This window comes from Vipera berus (genome assembly GCF_964194415.1).
Source record: "Vipera berus genome assembly, chromosome: 14".
Classification (NCBI taxonomy): domain Eukaryota; kingdom Metazoa; phylum Chordata; class Lepidosauria; order Squamata; family Viperidae; genus Vipera; species Vipera berus.
Window position 1 is genome coordinate 13,165,779 of NC_138217.1, and position 25,358 is coordinate 13,191,136.

A 25,358-nucleotide genomic window follows, 5' to 3' on the forward strand; every position below is an offset into this window, starting at 1 on the left:
ATAACTTTATTGTCGCTTTAAATGTACATCGCTCCATTAAAATGAGACTTCGTTGCATACAGCTCTCAAAGGGTAACCACGTAAATATAAATATTACATACACGCGTGTATGATGCAGAGACGCAATACAGTCTAGTTACAACAGTCTAGCTGCTTTGATCTTAAAAAAAAGTCATCAAAAAGCTTCAACAGACTTTTAAGTTCAAGGAGGCACAATCCAGAAAAATGACATTATAACCACCGGGCGGTGCTTATTTGTGGGTTAAAGGGGGAAATCTTTTTAGAGACGCTGAGCTCTGGAGCATGGAGTGAAAAATATTGATTCTGCTGTTAAAAGTACACACACCTTTTTTGAAGCGAGGTTTGATTTAGAAATTCAGGCAGGCTGGTTGTAAAAAAAAAATAATCCTAACTTTCTTGCCTTGAGGAAAGGTCCTACCGATAAATCCGTGATGTTGCAAACTCAACCCAGGATAATGTTGAAGGATTCAATCTGGGTCAGTCACCCGGTCCTGGTGATCGACCCAGATTGGATCCTGCAACATTGCCGACTCAGATCACCATTTAAAGACTTCCTTTGCTTTAATGTACATTATGGCTTCGTTGTTTGTCTTCTGACTTTCTCCGGACAGAACATTGTCCTCCAATGATGTGGGACAAGGTCAATGGATGAAGGACCCAGTATTAAAAATGTTTGCTAGAGAATCTTATAATCAGATAACCCAGGAAAGATATTGCATTTTAGGAGTAAAGATGTGGGACAACGTCGAGCTCCTGATGAGCGACGATACAGGCAGCGGGCAGCTGAGCATAAGTTCCAGGCAGGAATGTGGAAGCGCGCTCTACCAGATGAACACGCTGGTGAAAATAACCTCATCCCAAAAGGTAGCACAGCCTTAAGGACCCATCTCAGTGGCTCTGCGTGCAGCGGGAAACCACAAGGTCTCAAATCAGGATAAGCACCCGATGCTGCTGTGTATTCCCTGGGTTGCATGGCCGGTTACTTCCTGACCCAAAAAAACACACCTCTTTATGTTTTTGTGAGAAGGCTGGTGTGAGATCCCTTTTGATTTTCAATCCAAATATCTAGTAGCTATAAAAAAGAAATGCGTAGGCCTACCACTCTATTATAATAGTACAGGCTGTCCTTGAGTTATGACCGGTCACTTAGCGACTTCACGGTTACGACCAACCTGAAAAAGGGGACTTACAACCCAGATTTGAAGTTCTAGACTCCACTATGGAAGGGTACCTACACATGGATGTCTAGCCACAACGTGCATTAGTTATTGATAGCTGCACTAATTCTTTTGCTTTAATCTGCTGACAGATATGCCAAGAACGCAAAGCTGATTGGTTCTTGGTGTGCTTTTTTAAATCAATCTGTCTATGTGGACATTTCTTATATGTATTTTTTTAATTGATCAGGTTTTATCTAACCCGGAATTAAATGCCTACTGTTTGAATGATGGCTGCGTGCTGGTGGCTGACAGGATGGTGGTGGCACTTGACAATATTTGTCAGACTCTTAAAATGTTTATTCATTTTGGTGAGTTTCCAGCTGGGGCCACAAATTAAGTGTTTTCTTTTGGGGGGTCCTCATCATCACTCGCAATAACACATGGCTGGCTTTGTGAACCTTTCAGAAACGAAGGTGGACATTGTTGGCTTGTGTCACGAAGGCCAGTTCCTTGTCGCAGGTGAAAGAAGCGGGAACTTGCACCTGATTCATGTATCTTCGAAACAGACCTTGCTGACTAAGGCACGTTGCTTATTTCTTGCCCATTCTTGTAAAAAATGTCAATTCTTGTATTTGAGAAATAAAGGTACAGGATGCTAAGCTACAGTTTTAGCACAGGGCAAGGAAGTTCTGAATTCACCCCTTCCTTAGTCCTGTTTCCCTTTTAGGAAAGGTCTGTGAAGAGGCTGAAGGTTTTGAGGCTTTTTTCCTTGCGAAAACTAACCATACGAAAAAGTTGGTCGCTAATTTCACAGCAAACGTCTTTCTCCAAAATACAATTAACTTTAGCCACAGCCATAATGAAGAAGTTGAAAGCGTAATTAAGGGCTTCTACTTTTTTCACACTCGGTAGAAAATATGAACACTCATATTTGGGCCCTCTTTGAAGCTTTTTTCACTTTTTCATTCAAGCCGAACCAGATACCTTTGGAAGATTCAGTCTCCACCAGTATATGAAAATACATAACACCATTAACTCCAACTGTAATTACAATGATGCTTTTTTTTCTTTTTTTGGGTGAAATCACTTCTAGGCGTTAGTTCAAAGTTCTTTCGATGAAAAGGCCTTTTTGGATCTCATTCTAGAAATGGACAGTTCCGTGGATGGTAAGATTGGTACCTTTGAAAATATATTTTGCAAGTTGTGGTGGTCAGTCTCAGAATTTGGCCCATGAAGGAAACCAGGAGCTTTTTTGTGGCCTTGTGGTTTCTTCTGCAAATCTTAACACTGGTTTTCTGTTTATATACCCAATGTAATTCTTTGGCCTTCGTTCAGAGGAAGGAGAGATGTTTTTATTCCTTGTTCATACCTAGAGATTAGGTATTCCTTGACTCAAAAATACACCGATGGAGTTATCTGGGTTGGGAATGCTGCTTGATAATGTTCTCTGCTTAATTTATAGGTATTTATCATGCATTTATTCTGACCAGCAGAGGCTTTTTCTGTATTATGAATATTCCACTTGCCAACATTCAGAAAGGTAAGCCTAGACTTTGTAAGTTCCAACCCCATAAGACATTAAGAGATGCAACTTTTTGTACTTCCTGAAGAGTTCTAAGTAAACCGATATCTGAATTTTGCAGATCTGAGCTGGTGGCAGTTTCATTCATATATCCTTAGCCGCTATGTCACCGCTGTTGTGTACTTCAGCCCAAACAGATGTATAGTGACTGGACTTTATAAAAAAAACCTTTCTAAAGTATTACTGATAAAATATGAATGTTTTTCTTTATGCAGCCATTATCGAAATGGACACCAATGCTGCCAAGAAGGTATCTGAGGCTCTTGATCAATATTATTGCAAATGTTGCTTTTTTAAAAAAAAAATCTGAGCGGGATTCGCAACCAGGCACGCACGCATTTTCCAAATTTAGACCTCCCTTTTCTGCTTCGCTGATGGATGTGTCTATTCACAAGGCAGAAAGCCAGCTGTATCATTTTAAAATATAATATCTCCTTCAAGGTGAGGTCTATTTCTGGCTGTTCTGGGGGCAACAATACAAAAATGATTTGTGCGAGATCTGCCAGGTGCTGCCAAGGGAGGTTTGCATAAAAATATTAGGTGCCCAGTGCCAATTTAATAGGTGTTCTTTTCACATGGTGCCGTCTGCTGAAGCTCAAACATGCTTTGTTTGGGTCCAGGTGGGCTGGCCTCTTGTGTAAAAAATAAATGATATGCATCTAAATCTAATAGCTGATTTGAGGAAGTGTGTGTTTTTTGTGCTTGAATTCTTTTAATTATCCCAGATTTTACCTAAAGTCTGGATTACTATTGCTAGACTATCTGAACGGCTGTCTTGTTCTTACAGTTAACAAGTCAGGTGGAAACCTGCTTCATTGCAGTAGATGATTACCACACGGCCAGCTGCTTCACTTCTGCGACAAAGGACACCACCAACACCTTTGCGCTGATAATAGGGGTAACACAAACATTATTTGAATGCTGCTTAAGGTACAATTTCAACTGGTGTTTTTTCAAAAGCACGGAAATGATCCTATGGCACACTGCATTTGGCTCTGAATTCAGGAGAGGGAAAGTTGGCAGAACTTTTGATCTGTCTTGGATCTATCTGCCTTGAGGTTCCCGGGTCTAAGTAAATAGCTTTTTAGATGCTTACCTGAGAAGAAATGGGAGTTGGGTTGACTTGCAAACTTCTGCCTTGAAGCAAAAGGTTTCTGATATCAACATTTCCTCTCTTCAAGGGGGTCGGCAACTGTGTGATGTCTGTGTGGGAAGTGAACCCCAATAAAAAGCTGGTTTCTATTCAAGATGTTGCTGATTCAAACTTGATTCAAGGTAGGGGCTTCTGGAATTTTCAGTACCGTCCTTAGGCCCCTCACTGTTCGCTTTTCGAATACTTGGCTTTCTAAGAAGGAAATTTTATCTTTTGCCTTTCGATGTGTTTTGTTCCCTTCTCCAGCTGCAAGGAAGCTTCAGGTGGTGGAGAACTTGCTGTTTGTCTTAGATGACGAGGCACGTATGTCTGCACTGATTTTAGAAATACCTCGACGGAAGAGCCGGTATTTTCCAAGCTCAGTTCTGGTCCTACATTGAGAACGCCCTGGAATCCACACCCAGCTACTTGCGACAAATAGTCCTTAACGGATGGCATGAAATGTTAAAATAGGTGTTTTTCTTCTTTCCTTTTTTTTTGCAGGATGTGCTGTCCTTGTGGGACCTCCACTCGCTGATTCTGACTTGGGACTGCCCTTCCGTTCACATTGAAGAATTTCTTTTGACCTCCGAATCGGATTTCTCGGCAGGAGGAAGGTAATGTCTCCCCTTAAGGCACAAACCCTCGAGAAGGCTAGGAAAAAACGGTTGATCTTTAGGCTTCCTTTCTCCTACAGGCCGTAAATTGCAATGGGGAGGAATAAAAAAGCACCTTTAAAGGCTGAAAATGTCAGCCTTCCCTGGGTGGAGGTTTAGCTCATTCCAGTGGTTATTTCTCAGTAAGAAGGAAATAGTTTTAAATCGGAGACTTGAAACATTTGATTCATTGAATGCCCTTCCTTCCTTCCTTCCTTCCTTCCTTCCTTCCTTCCTTCCTTCCTTCCTTCCTTCCTTCCTTCCTTCCTCTCTTTCTTTCTTTCTTTCTTTCTTTCTTCTTTCTTTCTTTCTTTCTTTCTTTCTTTCTTTCTTTCTTTCTTTCTTTCTTTCTTTCTTTCTTTCTTTCTTTCTTTCTTTCTTTCTTTCTTTCTTTCTTTCGTCTCAAGACTGGGAACTGCCAATCTTAAGCTGGTTGCTCTGACAACACCGGACCATGTTGGACAGGTATTCACTTTTAAATTTTATTAAAGATGTTGTCTCCAGCTGAACCTGGTTGACTTTGACCTATAAAATTGGGTCTCCGACTAATAACAGAATTTATTTCAGGAAGGGCTTCCCCCCCCCCCTTTTGATCTTCCTGTCTTGTTAGATGAAGAGCATTGTGATTTTTTCACTGCCAGCCATGCACCAGCTGTATGCTTTGGAAGTCACCCCCGTTTCCTCGCTGGTGCAGAGTGTCATAAATACGGTAGGCAACTCTCTGGTCTTTTGATGCTAAAGCGAGTGAGAAAATACGAACAGGAAATGCGTTCTTTGGATTCGAAAGGAAATTCAACCTTTTTTTAACCAAGCCAAACTGGCTCGCTTTCAAATCGGCCTACCTGGAAGGAATCCCAGTTCGTGGCTTCTGAATTCTCATTTCATGCTACCCTGCGCTTCGCGTGTTGGTGACTTGGGAATAAACCACAATTAAAAGATGGTGACCTCAAGTCAAACAATGAAATAAGGCTGTTGATTATTGAAGGAACCACCAAATGCTTTCTAAGTCTTCTTTATCCCACAGGATACAATTTACTTTATGGAGGGAATGTACGAAAACAATCAAAAGTAAGTTTGCCCTTGAATTATATCAAGATGGGAGGAGACTGGCTTGCCCATTGTCCTTCCAGCTCTTGTCTTGAATCACGTGTTTCTTTCTAGATCTTCGGCTGATCCGGTCTCCTTTCTGCTAGTGCGAAGCTTGACCGAAGCCTTACCTGAGAACAGGTGAGGGGGGTTTTTGGGCTGTTGGCCCCACCCAAACGCCGGAGGGGGCATAAGTAAGCAAAAGCAAGCCACTTTTTACTCCTGTTGGTTTCACTTGGGGAGACTTCCTATCCATGCCGCATTCTTCCTTTGGAAACCAACAGGATCGAAGGCTCCGGGCCATTTTATTTGGCAGAAAAAGCAAGTAGCAACCCGGAACGTACAGTAAAGTCCTCCCTGGCCTTTAGGTTTGAGACTTCCCATCTCAAAGACAGAATTTTATCCCAGCCAGAACAAGTCAGCGTTTATCCTGCAACTGCACAGCAAAATAATGGCAGAGATGTGCTAGAGGAGTGTTGCTCAACCGCGGCCCTTTCCAGGCAGGGGGACTTCAGTTCCCAGAGTTCTCATCGATGGTTATGCTGACTAGAACTCTGGGATTTGAAGTCCAAGGCTGAGAACCACAGAGCTAAGGCGGCCTTTTCTTGCTGGCCTCAAAGGACTGGGAATTGGTGTTTTTCTCCTTAGACTAAGCCGTTTACTCCACAAGCACAAGTTTGCCGAGGCCGAGAGTTTCGCTCTTCAGTTCGGACTGGAAATTGAGGTAACGGGCCGCCAATAATCCTCCTTCGCCCCCTGCTAAGGAGGGATGTCGTGCGCGTTGTGACGTTCTTGTGCAAATCGTGCAACGTACAGGCAGTCCTTGACTTATGACCACAGTTTGAGCCCAAACTTTATGTCGCCAAGTGAGAAATTTGTCGAGTGAGTTTTGCCCCATTTTACGACTTTTCTTGCCATGTTTGTTAAGTGAATCGCTTCAGTCGTTCAGTCAGGAACTGCAACCGTCATAAATGTGAGTCATTTGTCAGTTGCCAAGCACCCGAATGTTGATCACATTTGGACCAGGGGGAAGGTTGCAACAGTCGTAAGTGTGAAAAAAGGTCAGAAGTCACCTTTTTTTGGTGGCGTCGTAACTGAATAGTCACTAAGCAAACTGTTGTAAGTTGAGGACTGTCTGTACATCATTTGCATCGATGGTGATGTCACGGCAGGTGAGGGACATCTAAACCGGCAATGTAAAAACCTAATTAGCATCCCATTAAGCTAGCTGAACAGTGGGAAAGGAATAGCTTGAAGGGACAACTAAAGTCCTTTTTAATACCCTGCCCAATTCTTTTAACAAACATAGCTTGTCTACAAAGTGAAGGCGAATGCTATTTTGGAAGGACTGGCTTCTGCTGGTGGTGAGGATCAGTCAGCCTGGCGAAACCCTGTACTTCAAGCGAAAGAAACCTTGGATAAAATAAAGGTAACTCTTTCCTACGTGCGTAGTAAGTACAAATATTTGGAAGGCGGAGAGTGACTTGCTGCCCTGCCCTTCAAAAACGTTTACTTTCCTTCTCCCTAGGATAACTCATTTGTGGTTGAGTATTGCATAAATACTCCTTGGCTGACCTATGAAACAGCTCAGGAAATGCTGAATTATGCTCGGACGAGGGTAGGTTTCGGCTGGTGCGTTCACAGAATCGGGGATCTCGATTTTTAGGGCCTTTGAGATTTTGGGGCACCGAACAAGAAATAAAAGACAGCATTTTCCTGATCCTTCTCAGACCCAAAAGAAAGAAGATGCAACTGTTACCCATTTCAAAACCGTGGATCCTGCCTCACTCCTCACAGAGGTAAAGAGAAGCCAACAGCGTCACAAATCTGTGCTTTCCATGTGGTGGAGATCAGATATAGTGTTCTCAAGTTCTGTTCTGTTCTGTTTTTGTTTTTTTAAAAATCTCAGGAGTGTTTTGCTTTTTGCGTGTTTTAGCGTTGAAGGACTTTCTGCTTTTTTTTTTTGCAGGTGCTGCGAATGCAAGCAAAACTGGCCACCTTTTATGAGGCTTTCGGGCCAGAGAAATACAGGTGGGGTTGGTGTGTCTGGTTGTAAGTAACGCCTCCCTTTTTGTATCGGCGTTTGCGGGTCTCTGTACAAGAGGATGTTGACTGCATTTTTCCTCCCCAGCGGCACGACGTGGTTAGAGTTTGTCAACAATCAGAACGTCTTCAGCTATATCCTTTCACAACTCGGAGGAGGAAAGCTCTCTTCTGCCCAATATCTCTGGTTAAGGCATCAGGTAAGTGGCTTCCAGGTGTGTTTCTTCCGTGTTGAGGTGAACTATTACGGCGTCTAGAATGTCTTCCATACTGGAGGCTGGTGGCTCTGTCAGATTTATAGGAAGGTGTGTTTCTGAACCTTTGTCCCAAGAGGCTCTTTGTGAGAGCTGGACTCTAAGCCAGCAGCTCCTCAGTCTTCACCTTTTCCAGCCCATATTTAAGCCATTCGCAAGCTCCTCGGTTGTCAGAACCTGTCTCTTTCTCCACCAGGCAGAGTTGGAAAGAAGCTTTAGCCAGGAAATGCTGGATGACCTGCTCAACTCAATCTCTGGGACTCATTCTCTCCAAGAGCTGGGTCTGTGGCTTAAGGAGGTTCTTCTTCCTTTCGTAAGGCGAGTTCTGCCTCATGGGCAGGTAAGATCCTGTGAGGAGGAGCCGAGGGGAAAGTACACAGGTTGTTCGGAAAAAGGGAGGAGGAGAGGATGCCTTACTTAGGGCAGAGATCTGTAACCTTGACAACTTTACGACTTCTGGACTTCAGCTCCCAGAATTCCTCAGCCAGCTATGCTTGCTTGTGGTCTAATTGGTCCGATCCAGGCTCTGGGTATAAGATGAATACGTAGCCTAGCTCGGTAACCTTTTTTTTTTCCTCCCCAGAAAACAATAGCAAAGTGGTTAGAAGATCATGCTCGAAGCCTTGAACTGACCGACAAAGTAAGCACATTTTAATTGCCCCAGGTCTTCAGAGGCAGCCTTATTCTTCACCCCAAAAGTGATGAATGCTATCCTTTTTTTTTCCAAACAGGCCAACTGGCCAGAAAATGGCCTTCAGCTGGCACAGGTGTTTTTTACCAGCACAGATGTCAGTGATATTGGACTGGCATCTTTCTCCCACTGGGATTTTTTGGTAAGTCTTTTTTGGCTGGCTGGGAAATTCTGGGAATTGAGGCCCACACAGCTCAGAAGCTGCAAAGCTTGAGAAACGCCGATCTAAGCAATGCAGATGGCAAACCAAGAACAAAGTGAAGTTTTGCCTCTAGAAAATCAGACCTGGCTGCGTTTGGTTTTTCAGAAGGACAGTGACAATAAGGAGATCCGGAGCCTGATGGATCTGGTCAGCGCCTTACAGAATTTGGTAGATCTGTACAGGAAATACAACTGTAGGCTGGCTCTCTGTGACTTTGAAAAGGTAGGAGGAAAAATAAACCCACATGAAGCTGACATTTGTAAGGAGATAGTCGGGGGGTGTCTGTCAAAAGCTTTTGCAGTTGGGGCGACAAGCATAAGATTTCAACCTCCGTTGGCCCTTAAAGCAGCGGTACCCTGACGGGTGGCTCTCGGAATGTAACACGATATTTACGCCATCCCCAAATCCTCGACAGTGGGATATTTAAAAATGGGTAATAAATCGTTGTGAAGACGACCTGTGCTCAGCTGCCAATGTTGTGTGGATCCAGTTCTCTTCTGAAAATGATCAGCCTTGGTTTTTCCCCCCCTATCCACTAGAAAACTGCAAACTCAATTGTGTTCTCTATGCTTGACAAAATCCTGGCCGCCGAACTGCTTCCTGTGGCTTTAGAGAAGTACATTGAACCGTACATGTGTCGCCATCGCCTAGAAAAAGATGAAGTTCTCCTGCAGTACATAAAGGTAGAGGCAAGCTCCCGATTCCGGGTTGACTTTGTTGGCTTAGGTTTTTTGTGGGTTTTTTTTGCTCCTAAACCGCTTCTTTCTGAATCCTTCACCATACCCAGGACCTGCTGCTATGGCACTGCACACAATCGTCGTCCATTTTTGACACAACGTGGGAAGCCAAAGCCATAGCACTCTTGGGCTGCATGTCCAACTTAGAGGTGAGGCAGGCCAGAAGGCGGACCTTGCCGCTTCGAATTGCAGGCGGGGAAAGGTTTTGAGTTGGGTAATGATCGGGTTCTTCTTTCCAGCTGATCTTCGACGGGGTGTTGGCCCTGATGCATAGCGCGGTGCTTCCTTGGAGCCCGGGTGTGGAAGACCTAGTGCAGCGGTACCTGGGCATGGGACACGCCAAGTAAGAGAGGGATGGGCAAAAGTCCGCTTACGAGGCTGAGACAACTCAAGGGAAGAGTTCTGCAGCCTTGAGAGGTTTGCCTGCTCAAATTGGTTTGTGTTTACGACGGTCGTAGTGTCCCGGGCCCACATGATCCCCTTTTGCGACCGGACAAGCAGAGTCAACGGGGAAGCCAGAGTCACTTCAATGACCGGGTGACTAACTTCTCAGCAGATTCACTTAACCGTGGCAGGAAAGGTCGTAAAATGGGGCAAAACTCACTTAGCAAACGTCTCACTTAGCAAGAGAAATTTTGGGTTCTCAGTTGTGGTCGTAAGTTGAGGACTGCCTGTATTGGCTCAGCCGCCCACTGGAGCCCGCCGGCGGTCCCGCGTCTTTTAAAAGCTCTGGAGTTGCCTTGCTTGGCGGGAGTTTTGGGCTGGACCTCCCTGCCACCCAGGACAACCAACTCCATGGTGCACAGCAGCCGTGTGAAAGGAGCCACCTTTCCCTTGCAGGGTGAAGCTGCTCGAGGAAGGATACCGGCTGATGGAGATGAAGATGATTTTGCGGAGCTACGGAATACGAGACACCAACCTTTTAAACGATAAGCAGATGATTTCGGTAAGGAAACAACACACACGCACACACCCCTCTTGATAAAAGCTCAGAAACATCCCATAGGTTGGACCCAAACCCAAAAACGAAGAAGGGGCTCTGTTAACCCGATGCTTGGTTTCCCTCCCCCCCACAAAAGATGCTGGCCAGATACATCCTTAAACAGAACTCGCCTTCTGCTTTGGAAGACGCCCTGAAGATCATAAAGGCGTATGTGCTGCCTGCTGCTGAAGTCTACGTCTGGAAGGTTGCAGACCTCATTGAGAAAGGAAAGGTGCGGATCGGGTTCCAAAAGGCTCGCATGCTTCAACGTCAAAATGGGTGTCCGTGCGGTGGGGCTGAGGGTGAGAAAGGAGCATTCTGCGGACTCCACTCCAGTCATCCTGTTTCTTAACCACCAGCAGTGGAAATGTTCAAGATGGACTCGCTCAAGACTAGAAGCCTTTAATATCCGTGTTTTAATATCCCTCTGTACTGTTAGGGTTTGAACATACAGTAATCCTGGGATGTGCTTACAGGGAGAAGATGTCCTCCATCTACTGAAGTCTTTGCCACCGCCCGAAGCCGTGGAAATTGCTGAGAGAACCTTGATTTGGGGGAAAATTGAATTGGAGGAAGATGTGGACAGCATTGAAGAAAAGGTCCGTCTCGGGTGGGGTGGGGGTGGGGGAGCTTTTTTAATGTCTAGGGCCCTGTTTCTTCAGGGTTCATCCTTGTCCAGAGTCTGCACATTGACAAGTAAAACCAGATTCTGCTTACAAATAGGGGCTTGTATCACAGCATGACTTGGGTGGTGAACATATTAAATTATTATCCAAAAGAGCAATCAATCTATTATTAGATAAAGGGTGGTGAGAAGATTGAGTTGACTCAGGTGTGTCGACAATGCTCCGTCATTCAGGTCCCAAAGGTGCTTTTCCAAAAGGCAACTGGACTTTGTTTTTCCTTGAAGATGTTTTGCTTCTCATCCAAGAAGCCTCTTCAGTTCTGACCTAAGTTCTGACTTCTGAAGTCAGAACTGAAGCAGCTTCTTGGACGAGAAGCGAAATGTCTTCAAGAAAAAACAAAGTCCAGTTGCCTTTTGGAAAAGCACCTTTGAGTTGACTCAGGTTTATTTGGCTGAGAACAGAACTTTGCTGTTAGGTCTTTTTCCTGTGCAGAGAATCTGGCTTCTTCCGTCTTTCGTTCCTTATTTTGCTTCGATTTGTATCACCAACAGAAAATGCACCTGCAGGTGAAAAAGGCTTTGGTAGAAATTCTCAAATTCCTGCTTAGTCTCCAGAAAGGTAAATGTTGCACGATTCCTGTTTTTCTTTTAAAAATGAAAAAACAGGGAATATTTCAATAATGTTTCTTATTCTTCCCATCTCCTGCGTTTTTTCCCCCCTTCCTTTTTTGGACAGAAAATCATTTGCAGAAAGAAGAGTGTGAGAAAGATTTAGAAACCTTTAAAATTCTGGTAACTCTGCAGGTGAGATGAATGTGGCGTGGAAAACACCTTGCGAGGAGCTTTCCTTGCAGTCTGCAGGGGCAGAAATGTAATTCCTGAGAGCCAATTTAATTACGGATGGAGCTCTGGATGGGTGTGCATTAAAACACCTGTCCATTCCCTCAGGGTAGAGAACTAGAGGAGGGGGCTGATTTTTCAGGAGAAGAATAAAACACTTGATTGGGAGTAACATAAAGAGACTTTGTTGCACGTAGGAAACTTCAAGCTTTGGAAAAATAACGATACTTGGGAGTTATCCATTAGCAGGAGAGAATAACTGGATTTGGGATTTAGGAGCTCCTGAGGCCCACATTTTCCTGATGGGTGCACAGCTAGTCCTCGAATTATGACTACAACTTAGCCCACAATTTCCATTCTTCCCCCATTTTCTTTTTTCTCCTTCAGGAATGTTTTGATATCTGTATTTCGCACAGAGAGTATTGCGATCCCTCACGGCTGGCTCAGCTCCTTGAAGACCACCTCCAAGCCTACAGAAAAGCAAGGAGATGCAGAAATCAGGAAGGAGGGGACACCAAGCCGGGAGATCCCAGCGTGAGGAAGGAGTTGACCCAAATGAGGCTGTACAGATTGGGGTTCCTCCTGCAAAAGTCAGAGGCCGAAATGGGGGCAGAGTTGGCTCTCCACGTGTTAGACGATGGAAAGGTCGAAGAGGCATTGCAGATATGCAGGTGAGCAAAAATCTGGGTTGCAGTCGATGTCTTGATAATTATCAGTACATCTGGATGCTTGCCTGTTGTTAATCCTCTTGATAGCCCTGGGATTTAGAACACAGAATATCAAACAAGCGGGAAACACTCTACCATTTCAGACAAATAGTTGTCCAATCTCTTAAAAGCCTCCAGTGATGGAGCGCCCACAACATCTGGAGGCAAGCCCTTCCACTGGTTAAGGCCGTGGAGGTCTTCTGCTCCAACCCTCTACTCATGCAGGAGACCCTATAAGACCATGGGTAGTCCAATTTCTTCTAGAAGACCTCCAGTGAGGGAACACCCACAACTTCTGGAAATAAGCTGTTCCACTGTTCTCACTGTTAAGAAATTTCTCTTTAGTTCTAGGTTGCTTCTCTGCTTTGATTAGTTTACATCTATTGTTTCCTTTGTTTTCTGATGCATAACTCTTTCCTTTCCCCCCCCCCCTCCAATTCCATTAAGTTACTTTTATGAATCCCATCAAAACGAAGAGACGGGACGTCTATTGTTCCTGGTGTCTCAAAAGCTTTGTCGTATGTTGGGGTCCAATATTCCTTTGGTGTTGCCAGAAGGACAAGATCTTCCAGATACGATCTACAGGATGGCCTGCCAAGCAGCGACACTGTGCAGTCCCGGTAAGTAATTAGAAATGCCTTTGCTTGTTAACTGCTGACTTAAAAAAAACACCCCAAAACCTCTGTAAATAATTACATCATGGTTCCCGTTTTAATTACTTTTAAAAATTGGCCTGCTGCAAAGTGGATGGCTTTTTCTCCTTAATTTTAATTGAAGGACCAATATAGGGATATTTCATGTTAAGATATATTTGGCACAGTAAAACGTCTCAAAAAGAGAGCTATTTTAGGGTTGGATAAGGTTCCTCATTAGGCAGGATTTAAAAGATAATTCAGTAGCAAAGTCTTGGTCTCTCTGGAGTCAGAAGCCCCTTGGTCCTTCGCCATTTAAATCTGCATGCAGGTTTTCTGGATCTTTTTTTTTTTTGCTGAGAACATTTTAATCTAGCGCATATTATATTGGCCAGTTCTCTCGGCTTATTTTTGGAGTACAAAAATAAAACTTGCTGGAATCTGAGGGATGTGATTGCATACTATGTGCCGGCTCAGTGTCTCCTCTAAAATTATATTTGCCTCAGGATGAAATTTAATCTGTCGGGTGACAATAGAAAACGTTTTCCTTTTAAAAATACATTTATTTTTCTCCAACTTTCCCAGATCTTCTTCTAGATCTCTCGGAGTTTTGTAAATATGCTTCATTTGCCTGTGAAATTTATGCCAAATGCCAAATGGAAGATTTTGTCTTTATACCACAGGTAAAATAGTGAATATTTGGTTTCCCTGCATTTACTAAGAAACGGTCCCCGGTGGGTTGTGCCTGAGAGGATTTCAACTTTGTTTTTTATAATTGGGGGGGGGGGGGGGAAGGAAAGGGCTGCCTCTTTGCTTTCGCCCAAGTGACCTTCTCTGTTTAGGCAACCTCTCTTGACACCAGTAAAGACCCTTATGCAGACTGGACATTTGAGGATTTTTTTACCGAAGATGGGGCCGTTCTCGATGCCCCCGCCGTGCTTCCTTTCACGTACAAAATTGCTTCCTCCCTTGTGCCTCTGGCAGGTAGCTTCAACCTCCTCCATCTCTCCTTCGGGTTTTACTCGCTTTAAGCCCATTTAAAATTCAACACAGAAAGCTTTTGGGCTCATTCCGGATGAAATTCTCTTCTCTTGCAGAATGGAAAGCTGCTCCTCTGGAATCTTCCAGCCTGGCGTACTGTTCATTCGAACAAGGTACTCCAGGATGACTTACATAGACTGAGCTGCCTTGTACAATTTGTGAGGTTTGAGTAAGATAAGTGGGCAAGACAGCAGCGGAGGGCTAGGTCTTCCTTCCTTCTTGCTTTTCCTTTTGGAAAACTTGGAATACGTCTGCAACGGTGGGCGGAAAGACAGCCGGGAGAGCCTCTTGTGGGGTATGTCTCAATCTCAGCACCTTTAAGGCATATGGACTTCAATTCCCAGAATTCCCCAGCCAGCCATGCTTCTCTCTTCTGTCACTGTCTTGATTTCCTGGAGTCTACTGATTGCTGAAATGTCTTTCAGTCGGCTGTCAACCCCCAAAGGCCAAGGGTTCAGTATAAACCCAACCTCTAGTGTTATAGCATGTTGTGTTTTTTTTGCTATAGGACAAAACCGTTACCGTTTGTGCGAGAACATCATCCTCGCTCTGCTTAGCAGCCTCCAGGAAGGTAGCCAGTACGAGCTGGCTTTAGGGCTGATCTCCTACTCTTTCGGATCCCTGTTCCAGCACATGATCTCCAACAACATGGATCTCACTCTAAGTACAAAAGTAAGAAAGCCGGTTTGGTCTAGCAACCGAAGTTGGAAAGCTGGGGATTGTGAGTTCTAGTTCCCGCTTAGGCACGAAAGCCAACTGGGTGACTTTGGGTCAGTCCCTCCCTCTCAGCACACTACCTCGAAGATTTGTTGTGGCAGGGAAAATAAGAGGAAGATGCGTTGGGTATGTTTGCCCAATTTGTCAAAATATAAAGGGCGGATATAATTTTTTAAAAAAATGTCTATTTGGTTCCTCCTCCTGGCTTTGCGTCCATCAGCTGCACGACCAGAAAATGCTAGAGGAAGCTCGCACGTTCCTCCTGGCAATGAGGCAGAATTCGACCTCAGTGACCCAGAGCATCACGACGGCTTTGTTGCACAAGGTGAGTCTGTGCCCTTCGGGGAGCAAGAAAGGTGCTGGTGGTGGGGGATCATTTCAGTTAATGGGGGGCTTTGGAACCGAGCCTCTCTCTCCACAGGTGTTCAACAGCCACCAGGTGGACCACCAGCTGGCCTTTGGCTACTGCACCCTCTTGCCCAGAGCGATGATATTTGGAAAACTTTGGGACATCATCAACCAAACGGCACAGAACTACAAGAAGATCCTGGTAAGTCGTGAAGCTTGTTTTGTTCGGGGAAAGATGCGCAAGGAAGGACTTCGGAGCTGGTGGGCCTCTCCTCAGGGGCACCCCTGGAAGGCCACCCCCCAGCCTGTTTTCCTCCCCACCCCCAGGCTGTGGCTGTTGTGGGATGCCAGCTAGCCCTTCACTACGAAGACCCCCAGGAGAAGCAAGCTTTTGAGGACTTGGTCACAGACGCCGAATGGGGCCTCACGCTCGGGAAGCTTGGGGTGAGTCCCTTTTGCTGACATATTCCAGTCTGGAATCAAAGGTCAGGCTGGAATTCTAGCCGCTTCTGTTGGCCCTAGGATTCTGCAGGGCGCACCTTTGTCTGGCGCTAAAAATAAAATAGATTGTTGTGCGGCAGAGGGGAGGCAGAGTGAATCTCAGGTCACCATTGACCACTGCACCGAGAATGGAAGACCTGAAATTAAAGGTCGGAAAACAGGACTCCGTAAAGGCCTTTTTGCTAAGCTGCATGCTGAAATGGGCGCTTCGTGTTTAAGATCTCCTTCCAGAATATATTCAGGATGCCATCTGTAAGGAAGAAGGAGCTTCTGAGGATCTTGGTGCAACACCCCAATGCAGATACCAGCCTCATCCTGAAATTCTGCCGGTAAGGAAGCTGAAGTCCACAGGGGCAAGAAAAATGCCCTGCCGTTCTGTACATTGAAGACGAGAACTGTAAGCCAGATTCAGACAACTAAGAAAACAAATCTGGAGTTACATGGTGTATTTCCTGATCTTTCTTATATAGAAATCATTGCATGTCACAAAATACTTGATACAATTAGGATACTTAGGCCTTCCTTCCTTCCTTCCTTCCTTCCTTCCTCCCTCCCTCCCTCCCTCCCTCCCTCCCTCCCTTCCTTCCTTCCTTCCTTCCTTCCTTCCCCTCCCTAACTCTTTTCTCCCTTCTGGTTTATTTTGCTTTTCAGAGCCTTCCACTTAGATACAGATGCCGCCCTGCAGGTCTACATTGAAACCCAACTCCAGCTTGCCAGCCGTGTGAAAGGGGAATTGGAACAGGGTGCCAAGGAGGAGCCTCACGTCATGGTGGTGGCCAGAGCCATAGAGACTATCCCGTTGCTTGGCAGCACCACCGGCTTGGTGACCAGCCTCAGCACAATGCTCCACAAAGTAACACAATGTTGTTTTGCCGGAAAGAACGATGCTGGTTTGATTTAAGCCGGAAATTTAAAATATCCCAATCCTAGTTATCTGTTTAATACAACAGATGATAAAGGCCCACAGAGGAAGGACCGGATTGATTTGAGCTTGAGGATGGGGGTGCTGAGGGGGTAGGACAGAGGATCCCCTAACCGCCAATTAAGGGACGAACTGCTTGAAGAAGCTCTTTTAATCACAAAGTTTTTGATCATTCCACTTTGCTTTTGACTGGGGAAACAGGTGGATCCATATAACTATGAAGCCATTGAAACTCTTTTGACCGTGATTGAAAGAAGTGGAGGACAAGCCGTAGGCCTCCCATTGAACTGGGTAAGAAAAGGCTAGATTATCATGGACTGCCTGGGGGATTCTGGGAGTTGGCGACCCAAGGGTCAGAAACAGTGCTGTAGAGGCAGGAAGACGCATTTTGAGGCAAACATGCAGGAGCCTTTCCCTAAGCAAAACGATTTTTAAATTCCACATTGCAATAACCCTCGGCAAAGGCTGAAGCAGACCCTCGCCTAATCCACTGGTCTGTACGGAGACCATCAGCTTTCAAGAGTCTAATTGCGGCAGCCGATCTTAATACAGTCTATTTCTGTTCTTTTCTTTTCTTTTCTTTCTTTTTTTGGAGTTGATTTTCTGATCTGGTTTATCAAGCAGGGCTGCCAATATCTGAAAATGGTGTTTTGTCCCAGGAATGCTGCTCTGTGTGTTCCATTAAAGCGCCACGCTGTGCAAATGTTGAGTGTAATGTTATTCAGTGGTGTGTATCTATAGTTTCTTTAAAAACAAATCAAGAGAAGTAACTCACATTGTTTTGAATGTTCCTTTCAGGCCAACATGCTCCTAAAACACCTGAAATCCTATAAGAGACTTTCTCCGCCGGGTGATCTGGAAAAACAATTCCTCTTTGATCAGGGCCTTTGCCTGTCCCCAGCTGCTCAAACCCGGCTGCCTTTCCATCTGATCTTCTTTAAAACGTCCCAGTGCTTCTGGAAGATCATTTGTGAGTGCACATTTGTTAAAAAAAAGTTATTCATAAGGTGTTTTTTTTTTAAATGTCTTCAGAATTAAGAGCGGCCTTTGCAGCCCTTGCTTCTTCCCCAAATCACTGGGGTTTTTTCCCCCCACAGCTGCAGAAATCAATCAGGAGTCCTTCCCAAAGCTGCTTTTGATATGCAAAGTCATGAAGGTAACAAGGTGGTACCTTTTGTTCTTCTTTTAAGTCCCTGAAGGAAACGCAAAAGCTTTAAATGAAAAGGTGGAAAAACTTGGTAGGAAAACCCTGCTTTTGGCTACAACTTTCCAGCTGAGGCTGGTGCTTCAGTCCACGAAGTTTGCTGAAAAAGGATGTTGTGGACGGAGGTCATCGGTTTGGGGGCCGGTCCAGCTTACAGGTGCCAGTTTCCTGCTGTGTTTCTTTTTGTCCAGGTTTCCTTGGATAACCTCTACGTGTCTGCTGTGAAACACATTTTCCAAGAACAGCTGAAGCCCAAACTGTTAGCAGCCACAAGCAGTGGTCACCTGTGGCCAGTGGACAAGAGAACGGAGGAAACCATGCAAGCTGTCCAGTCGTACTTGCTGTCGATCACGAACCCAGAATGGGCCACAGCCCTCACCCACCAGATAGCTCAAGAGCTTCCAACAGGTTGGTTCCAGAGGGATGCTGCTTTTAAGAGTAGCTAGCAGTTGAGATGCTGGGCTTGTCGACCAGAAGGATGGCAGTTCGAGACCCAAGCACCGCTTGATGGGGTGAACTCACATTCCTTGCTCCTGCCCACCTAGCAGTTTGAAAGCATGCAAATGCGAGTAGATAAATGGGTACCACTTCAGTGGGAAGGTAACGGCATCTTGTGCAGCTCGGCATATAGTCATGCTGGCCACATGACCACAGAAGCGTCTTCGGACAACGCTGGTTCCCTCAGCCAGGAAATGTGGATCAGCACTGTCCCCTGGAACTGGACACAACTGGACAAGGAAACCTTATCCTTTAAAACCGGGTTAAGCCATGGTTTACTCTTTATTAAATAACCTACCGTTGGTAGATGTTCTTCAGCAGACCGAGCCAAACCAAAATCACTTTTTGGCTTCCCATGAGATCCATCCTCTCAACTATAGATCCTTATGAAGCCAGCTATTGTCCGTCTCTTGGGTCCTGCAGGGAAGGTCTTTTGCCTCACCTGGTGGGTTTTGTGTCTGGAGACGCTGGACGTCGAAACCCAGAGAGGAGACCACGAAACCGATTCTTTTCTCTGCTTTACCTCCAGGGCCCGCCAAGGTCCAGACTCTGAAAGTCTGCCTCAGCTTAGCAGAAAAATGGCTGAGGACTCCAACAGTAACGGTACGGTGAAACCTTTCCATATTTTCAGAGAATAGCTTAGAGTTGCACCCAGAGTTGCATAGTATAAACTGCTAACTATCGGTGTCCTAGCCTGTTCTGAAGAATGGGGCGCTGGGAATTCTAGCAGACTTGTGGTTCCTTCCCTGGGAGTAATGGTGAATTTAGCTTCCTCTCCTATAGACTGCTTTGGCGGTTTAGCTGCTTCAAGCGCTTGTATCACGCTGCCACCGAGGCTTTGCTATACTCCCTCAGTCGTGCACACATACACACAAACACACCCCTCCATCAGGGCATTACAGAGCGTTACAGAGCGAGTCTTCATCACAGGCTCTACACAGTCATTCATTTGCTGCCATTTTCTTTTGCAACAAATTTAGTAGTTCATTTTTAGGCAGATTGGTAGTTCCTGTTTGATCGTAACACGCGCCACAATCGTTAAGATTTCCACCCAAAATTTAAGGGACACCAGTGGCCTCTCCCCGCAGACCCCTGATGGTGGGGGAAGGGTAAACAAGGATTAGTCCTGGGGTTTTAGACTCTTCCAGTGTTTCATGGTTAATGAGGAAGACAATTCAGAGATTGCCGTTGGTCCCTCCTTGAAGAACTTTGGAAAGTCTGAGAAAATCAGCTGCAAAGGGGCCTATTGGCAGAGGGAGATGGAATCCCAATGGCACAGGGATGCAAAAGATGTTCTACCTTCTTCTCAAAGGACGACTCTCGCGAGAAGGCCCAGCTACATCTGAAGAAGCTGCAGGGGCAGCACAAGAAGGCAGCCACGGAAGCCGTGTTGGCAGCTCAAAATCTGAACTCGGAGGACCATCAGAAGCTCCTTGGCAAGCCCGCCAACCTGATCATCCTGCTTTATCAGCACAGCAGCGTCGCCGAGAGAATCCAAAATCCAACTGGGAGAGACTATCCAGGTGAGCTCAGACTCTGCCTCTTGGCAAGAACCACCTTTGAGGGCAGTAGTGTAGAAGCGAGCAAAGTGTCAGGCCTGTCTCACCTCAAACCCGACTTCTAGTAAACTGTGCCTTTCTCAACACAGTGTTAAGGACCTTTCTTACATAAGAGGTTCGTGTTGAGACCGGTCCGACACAAAGGAAGATTTTGTACTTCACAAACTTGTCCTCTTCTCTGGGTAGACATCCACGCTGCTGCTAGAGAAATAGCAGAAATTAACAACCTGGATCTGAAGAAAATCTGGGACACCCTGCTGGAGAGATGGCTGTGTCCGAACGTCCTCCCGACAGAGGTAAGTTCGGCCTCTTCTGTCTGGCTAGCCAGGTGGTCTGAGGTGATTAGCACTTTGGCCTTCAGGATTAGCACTTGCTGGGATCATCTTTCCTTTGCTAAAATTTCGGGATCCTCCTAGCACCTTTTCAGACTAACGCATTTCATTAAAAGGCACCTACTTTCATTGTGTAGCTCACACCCAGGCAGAAAACGTCAGGAATACTATACTGCTCGAAAAAATAAAGGGAACACTTAAACAACACAATGTACTTTATTTAATAGTAGGATGTCTTATCTTGTGTTCCCTTTATTTTTTCGAGCAGTATATTACAGCGGTCTTCATCTACCGAACAAGCCATAGTTGCGCAAAAGCGTTAAATCCCGAGCTCCAGGGAAACAACAAAAGCTAAGAAAAGGCATTTTAACATAGGGCAAAGCTTAAATTAATTTTTTTTGCTTTTGCTTTTTTAAAAGGAGGCCTCGGGGGGTACCGAAAATGTTCAAGAGGACGAAGATTTGAAGCGGTAAGCGATGGCTGGCTAGCACAAGGTTGCATGTGTGTGTTTCCCTTCAACGGAAATAGGCTGGTTTTTAACCAGGTGTAGTGGGGTGGAAAAAAGAGATCTTAGCAATCTCCAGACCACACTTTTGAAAACAAGTTGTCATTCGTGTGCTTGTATTTCTTTTTTTTAAAACTGATTTAAAATCTCACAAGAGAAAAGGAAGGATTCCATTCGTCAGGTTTTGAAGACATGAGGCAACTGGGCTTACTCCAAATTTACCACCTTGAGGAAGTGGTTAGCACCTCCTATTCTACGTGAAGAAAATAATCAAGATTGTTGAGAAAGAAAATGCTGGGGTTTTTTTTTGTTTCTGCAGAATTATATACCTTCTTCAACTTTACCCAGTGGATAATCAGTTAAGGATTCTTTACGAATGTGCCATGTCTAGCACCTCTGTAAGTCCCTATAATTAATTCCTATACTATAATTCACTGTTTCTCAACCTTAGCCATTTTAAGATTGGGTGGACTCCAATTCCCAGAATACCCCAGCCGGCTCGGAGGACAAACCCCCACCCTCCTCCAACAGCTGAGCTACAGGCATTTGCCACCATCGCAAACCCCCAAAGACCCATCGTCTCCCCTTGTTTCAGCCCATAGGGGTCAACCAGCTGACCTTCGCTCACCGGAGCCGAGCTTTGCGGTGTCTGCTCTTCCTGGCGGATCCTGCCGCTGTTGAGTCGCTCTTCAAAATCCCCATGAACAAAGTCAGGTGAGGGTCTTCTCCCATTTGGGGTGATCTTAGTGACATTTTCCAAAAAAAACCCCAAAACAACGCAACAACACGCAGATAGGCTGTGCTCAGGCGCCCAGTGAGAATTCAGCCGTAAACTGGGCTTTTTTGGCAGTGGGGAAAGTTGGTTAGGTACCTAACGAACTGTCGGTACAAATGTTAGTTCTAACTCTACTTAGCCTTAGACTTCTAGTAACAGTTCATTGAATTACATTAAAGGGAATTTAATTGTTTAATTGTGGCAGAGTATCTTTCCCTGAATGTGAGCCTGTCCATAGAGTAGGAAGCAAGGGTAATCACTTCTATACGCCACCCAGTGCAAATTCTGGTCTGTCCCTACCTCGGTCCCAACTTTTACAATTGTGTAGCTGTTTTCTCGGCTCTCTCCTTCCTGTCTTTCTTCCGAAATCAGAACCGTCATCCCTTTTAACTGGCCAAGAGTCTCATAAATCTTTCTGCTTTTCTGCTTCCTAACAGGAACTTCATGAAATGCTTGATTTACCTGGCAGAGTTGGAAGTTCTGAACATTCCTTACACCTACGAATCCTTCCAGAGAGCACCGAAGGAAGGCTTGATTAAAGGGCTGTGGAAGAACCACAGTCACGAACCCAAGGTGACGCTGGCTGGGGAATTCTGGGAGTTGAAGTCCACGGAGCTTAAAGCGGCTGAGGTGGAGAAGCACCGATGTAGAATCGGTGTTCAATCTCTGCTTTCCCATAAAACTTCCACTTTCAGGCAATCAAACTGGTGGCGGAACTTTGCATGGAATACAAAGTGCATGATCCCGTGCTTTGGAATGGTTTGCTACAGAAGCTAATGGGGTTCAAAATGGTAAGGCCCTTTTGCATTGTGTTTTACTGATTTCTTTTACTGATTGCAAGTTTAGCTGGGTTTGCCTGTAGGATTATGGCAATCAAACCTCAGTTATTTTTTTTTACTTGCTTAATGACTTGCTCTCCACTATTGCCAAGCAGCCCAAATTCTATGCAAAGGGGTGGTGGTGGGGAATAACTCAGGTTTTTGTCACTGTTTAATAAGATACTGTTCACACGTTTTACTCTATTGCTTTTCAGGTCCACTATTTGAGGAAAGTTCTAGTAGAGATCTCTGGCATTTATTCCTTATGGCCGGTGCGTAAATTTTTACCCTGTCAAGCACAAATGCTTTCTACTAACTCTTCTTTTAATGAAATAATCATTAACAGGAAGGGGTTGTCATGTTTCACAATGGGCCGACTGGTCCAGTTTTGTTCCGCAGCATTTTAAAATCTTTTCGACTTTCTGCAGATCCCAAATTACAGCCGAGCCTGGCAGAGCGTCATTCTGGCACCAGTTCTTTCAGGTGAGTGTTCTCATTCGGGTTTTCTTGTTCCCTTCATGCCGTCATACGGAGAACCGGTCTTCAGAACAGATGGTGCAAATTCAGCAGCGTCTCCGAGGGGAGTGAATTCTCACCTGCAGAAATCTTTTTTTTTTTAAAGCTTTATGTCCACCGAATGTCGATCAACTAGAAGTCTGTTGCAGGAGTTTCAAGATGCTTCTGATGTAAGTAGAGGAACAAAATTATGGGCGTGCTGCAGCGGTCGTGTGAAATGGTCAGTGCTGTTGTAACCGAGTGGTCACTAAATGAAGCGTTGTTGAGGACTTCCTGTATAAAGAACGAGTACGTGTAACATAGAGGGGGGAGGAAAATCAGTTCTTTTTCCTATCAGTAATAACAACCGAGTTGTTCTCAGCCAGATAACTCTGTATCTATCACGAGTTGTTAATATATGGGAGCATTTTATTATTTATTTTTTTAAAAAAACAAATCTAATTTCTCCACCCTCTTGCCGTGTATTTCAAGAACTGAGTTTTAGGGCTTATCAATCCAGATATCTGGCTATTGGGTTTTTATGGCCAACGTAACCATTTTCCGACTTCACAAAGGTGTCCCGTCCTGGCAGACCTGGACTTAACTGGGATTGCCAAGCGATACGCCCAGTTGGACCTGGTGGGCCTGGCTTTCGGATGCCTGCTGCTGATTCCTTACCCGGAGAGAAGAGCCCAGCAGATCCAGGTGAGCGAAGGCACCCGTCTTTCCCACCTAGAGTCTCTCCCGATGTGGATGCTCTTCGGGTGAGGAGATCCAGGAATATTCCTGCCGTTCCCGGTGCGATTTCACAAGCCGGCCCCGTTTTCCCACCACAGGCCTTCCTGTCCTCGTCCAACCTCGAGCGGCTGCTGCAGCAGACGGAAGAGCACCTGAGCCTGGGCGAGGCTGCCGGTGTGGCTTCACAGGTGGGACTCCGGCCTCAGAGTCAGACTAAAGGCTACCTGGCCAGAGGTTCATCTGCTCCTCTTCCAGCGCTTGCTTGAGCCGTCGGATACGAGATGGGCAGCGAGTAAATTTCCCAACAAACAAACAACTTCCCCACTGCTTTGCAGATTAGGAGTTTAATCCTGGACTACATTCTACACGAAGGCCAAGACTTGGTGGATGTCAAATATTTCCCGTTACTGAAGTTACAGGAAAGGCGTCCTGGCCAAGTGAAAGGCCTGGTTGAAAAACTTGTGGCTCAGAACAGGTAGGTCTGGATTTCTGATTCTGTTTGGTTTTCGTACAGAAGAGGGAGAGACACCTCTGAATCCCCAGTTCTTTAATAGATTTATATCACGCCTTTCCGTCAGGAACTTGGGGAAGCCGTCAAGTGCTAATTCGGAACCACCTGGGGAAATTTTCCTGGGAAGCCCGCCTTTCCCATAACCCCTAAATTATATCTTAAGGAAAACAGAGGACTCTTCTATGCAAATGTGTCTTTGCCTGTGCCAAGTTAAGAGGTCTCTCCCTAAACATCCCTTTTCTGGCTGTGCAGGATAGAGGAGGCAGCGTCTCTAGTAACAGAATATCTTCAAAAGCCTGAAGTGTCTCTCCCGCCAAACCAGACAGCTTCCAAGATTGTGAAGGTACTCCGTTGTGTGTTTTAAATCGCCCCGAAAGGCCTATTCAGAAAAGAAAAAAGAAGTACGCTATTCTGTTTTTCTGCCAAAAACACCCTCCACCAGCTGAAATTTCCTAGGCCGAGTCACAGCCCTGGTCATCCAATTCAGGAATTGGTGAACTATTTATCTTAGGCTATGAGAAGCCTCTAATAAAGGATTAACACTTCCATTACCTGGGAAAGCAAGGATCACGTGATGCAGCCTTTGCTCTGGCTTCAGAACTCAATTCCACTTTGCCTTTTACCCAGAACAAAATCTTAATTGTTGTACGTAGTCCTCGACTTATAAGAGTTTGTTTAGTGGCCATTCAAAATTACAAACTCACTTAACAAATGTCTCACTTAGGGACAGAAATTTTGGGTCCAATTTTGGTCGTAAGCTGAGGTCTACCTGCATTGTGTTTATAATGTAGTCCTAAAAGAAACTTATCTTTATCTGACTCTTGGAAGAAACCTTACCTTGGCACTTTTTATTTACTTCCAGGTGTACTTCAGTGAGCTGGCAGAAACTCTGCAGTAAATCCCCCAAAGATGGTGTTCCTTTTTCCCTTCCTTTTGTACAGGGCAACATTGTAATACTGAATGTTTTTATATCAGGAGAGATGCAAAGATTCTCCATGCTTTAATAAATAAATATAAATAAATAAATCTGTGAAAACATGGCTC

At 45.2% G+C, this 25,358-nt stretch overlaps 1 protein-coding gene across 1 annotated transcript; it reads left to right on the forward strand.

Moving 5' to 3' along the window:
* The first annotated feature begins 1 nt into the window (after position 1).
* Positions 2-25,327, forward strand: KNTC1 (kinetochore associated 1). Its single transcript, XM_081338961.1, has 63 exons — positions 2-885; positions 1,429-1,549; positions 1,647-1,762; positions 2,275-2,347; positions 2,644-2,721; positions 2,979-3,013; positions 3,551-3,661; positions 3,945-4,038; positions 4,163-4,215; positions 4,400-4,512; positions 4,959-5,016; positions 5,162-5,260; positions 5,576-5,619; positions 5,713-5,778; positions 6,286-6,361; positions 6,947-7,066; positions 7,166-7,255; positions 7,368-7,436; positions 7,607-7,668; positions 7,769-7,880; positions 8,131-8,274; positions 8,518-8,574; positions 8,666-8,767; positions 8,933-9,049; positions 9,367-9,510; positions 9,615-9,713; positions 9,804-9,907; positions 10,405-10,510; positions 10,644-10,778; positions 11,023-11,145; positions 11,724-11,790; positions 11,908-11,975; positions 12,399-12,682; positions 13,166-13,338; positions 13,936-14,033; positions 14,193-14,334; positions 14,448-14,504; positions 14,900-15,063; positions 15,329-15,433; positions 15,530-15,658; positions 15,784-15,900; positions 16,177-16,286; positions 16,609-16,810; positions 17,081-17,170; positions 17,678-17,849; positions 17,977-18,035; positions 18,275-18,491; positions 19,111-19,184; positions 19,894-20,104; positions 20,327-20,436; positions 20,892-20,941; positions 21,297-21,375; positions 21,573-21,691; positions 22,190-22,325; positions 22,448-22,543; positions 22,786-22,842; positions 22,999-23,053; positions 23,193-23,256; positions 23,641-23,770; positions 23,902-23,991; positions 24,139-24,278; positions 24,567-24,657; positions 25,177-25,327. Exons 1-63 carry the CDS (start codon positions 670-672, stop codon positions 25,210-25,212), a joined length of 6,729 nt encoding a protein of 2,242 aa, XP_081195087.1. The 5' UTR covers positions 2-669; the 3' UTR covers positions 25,213-25,327.
* The last annotated feature ends 31 nt before the right edge of the window (positions 25,328-25,358 follow it).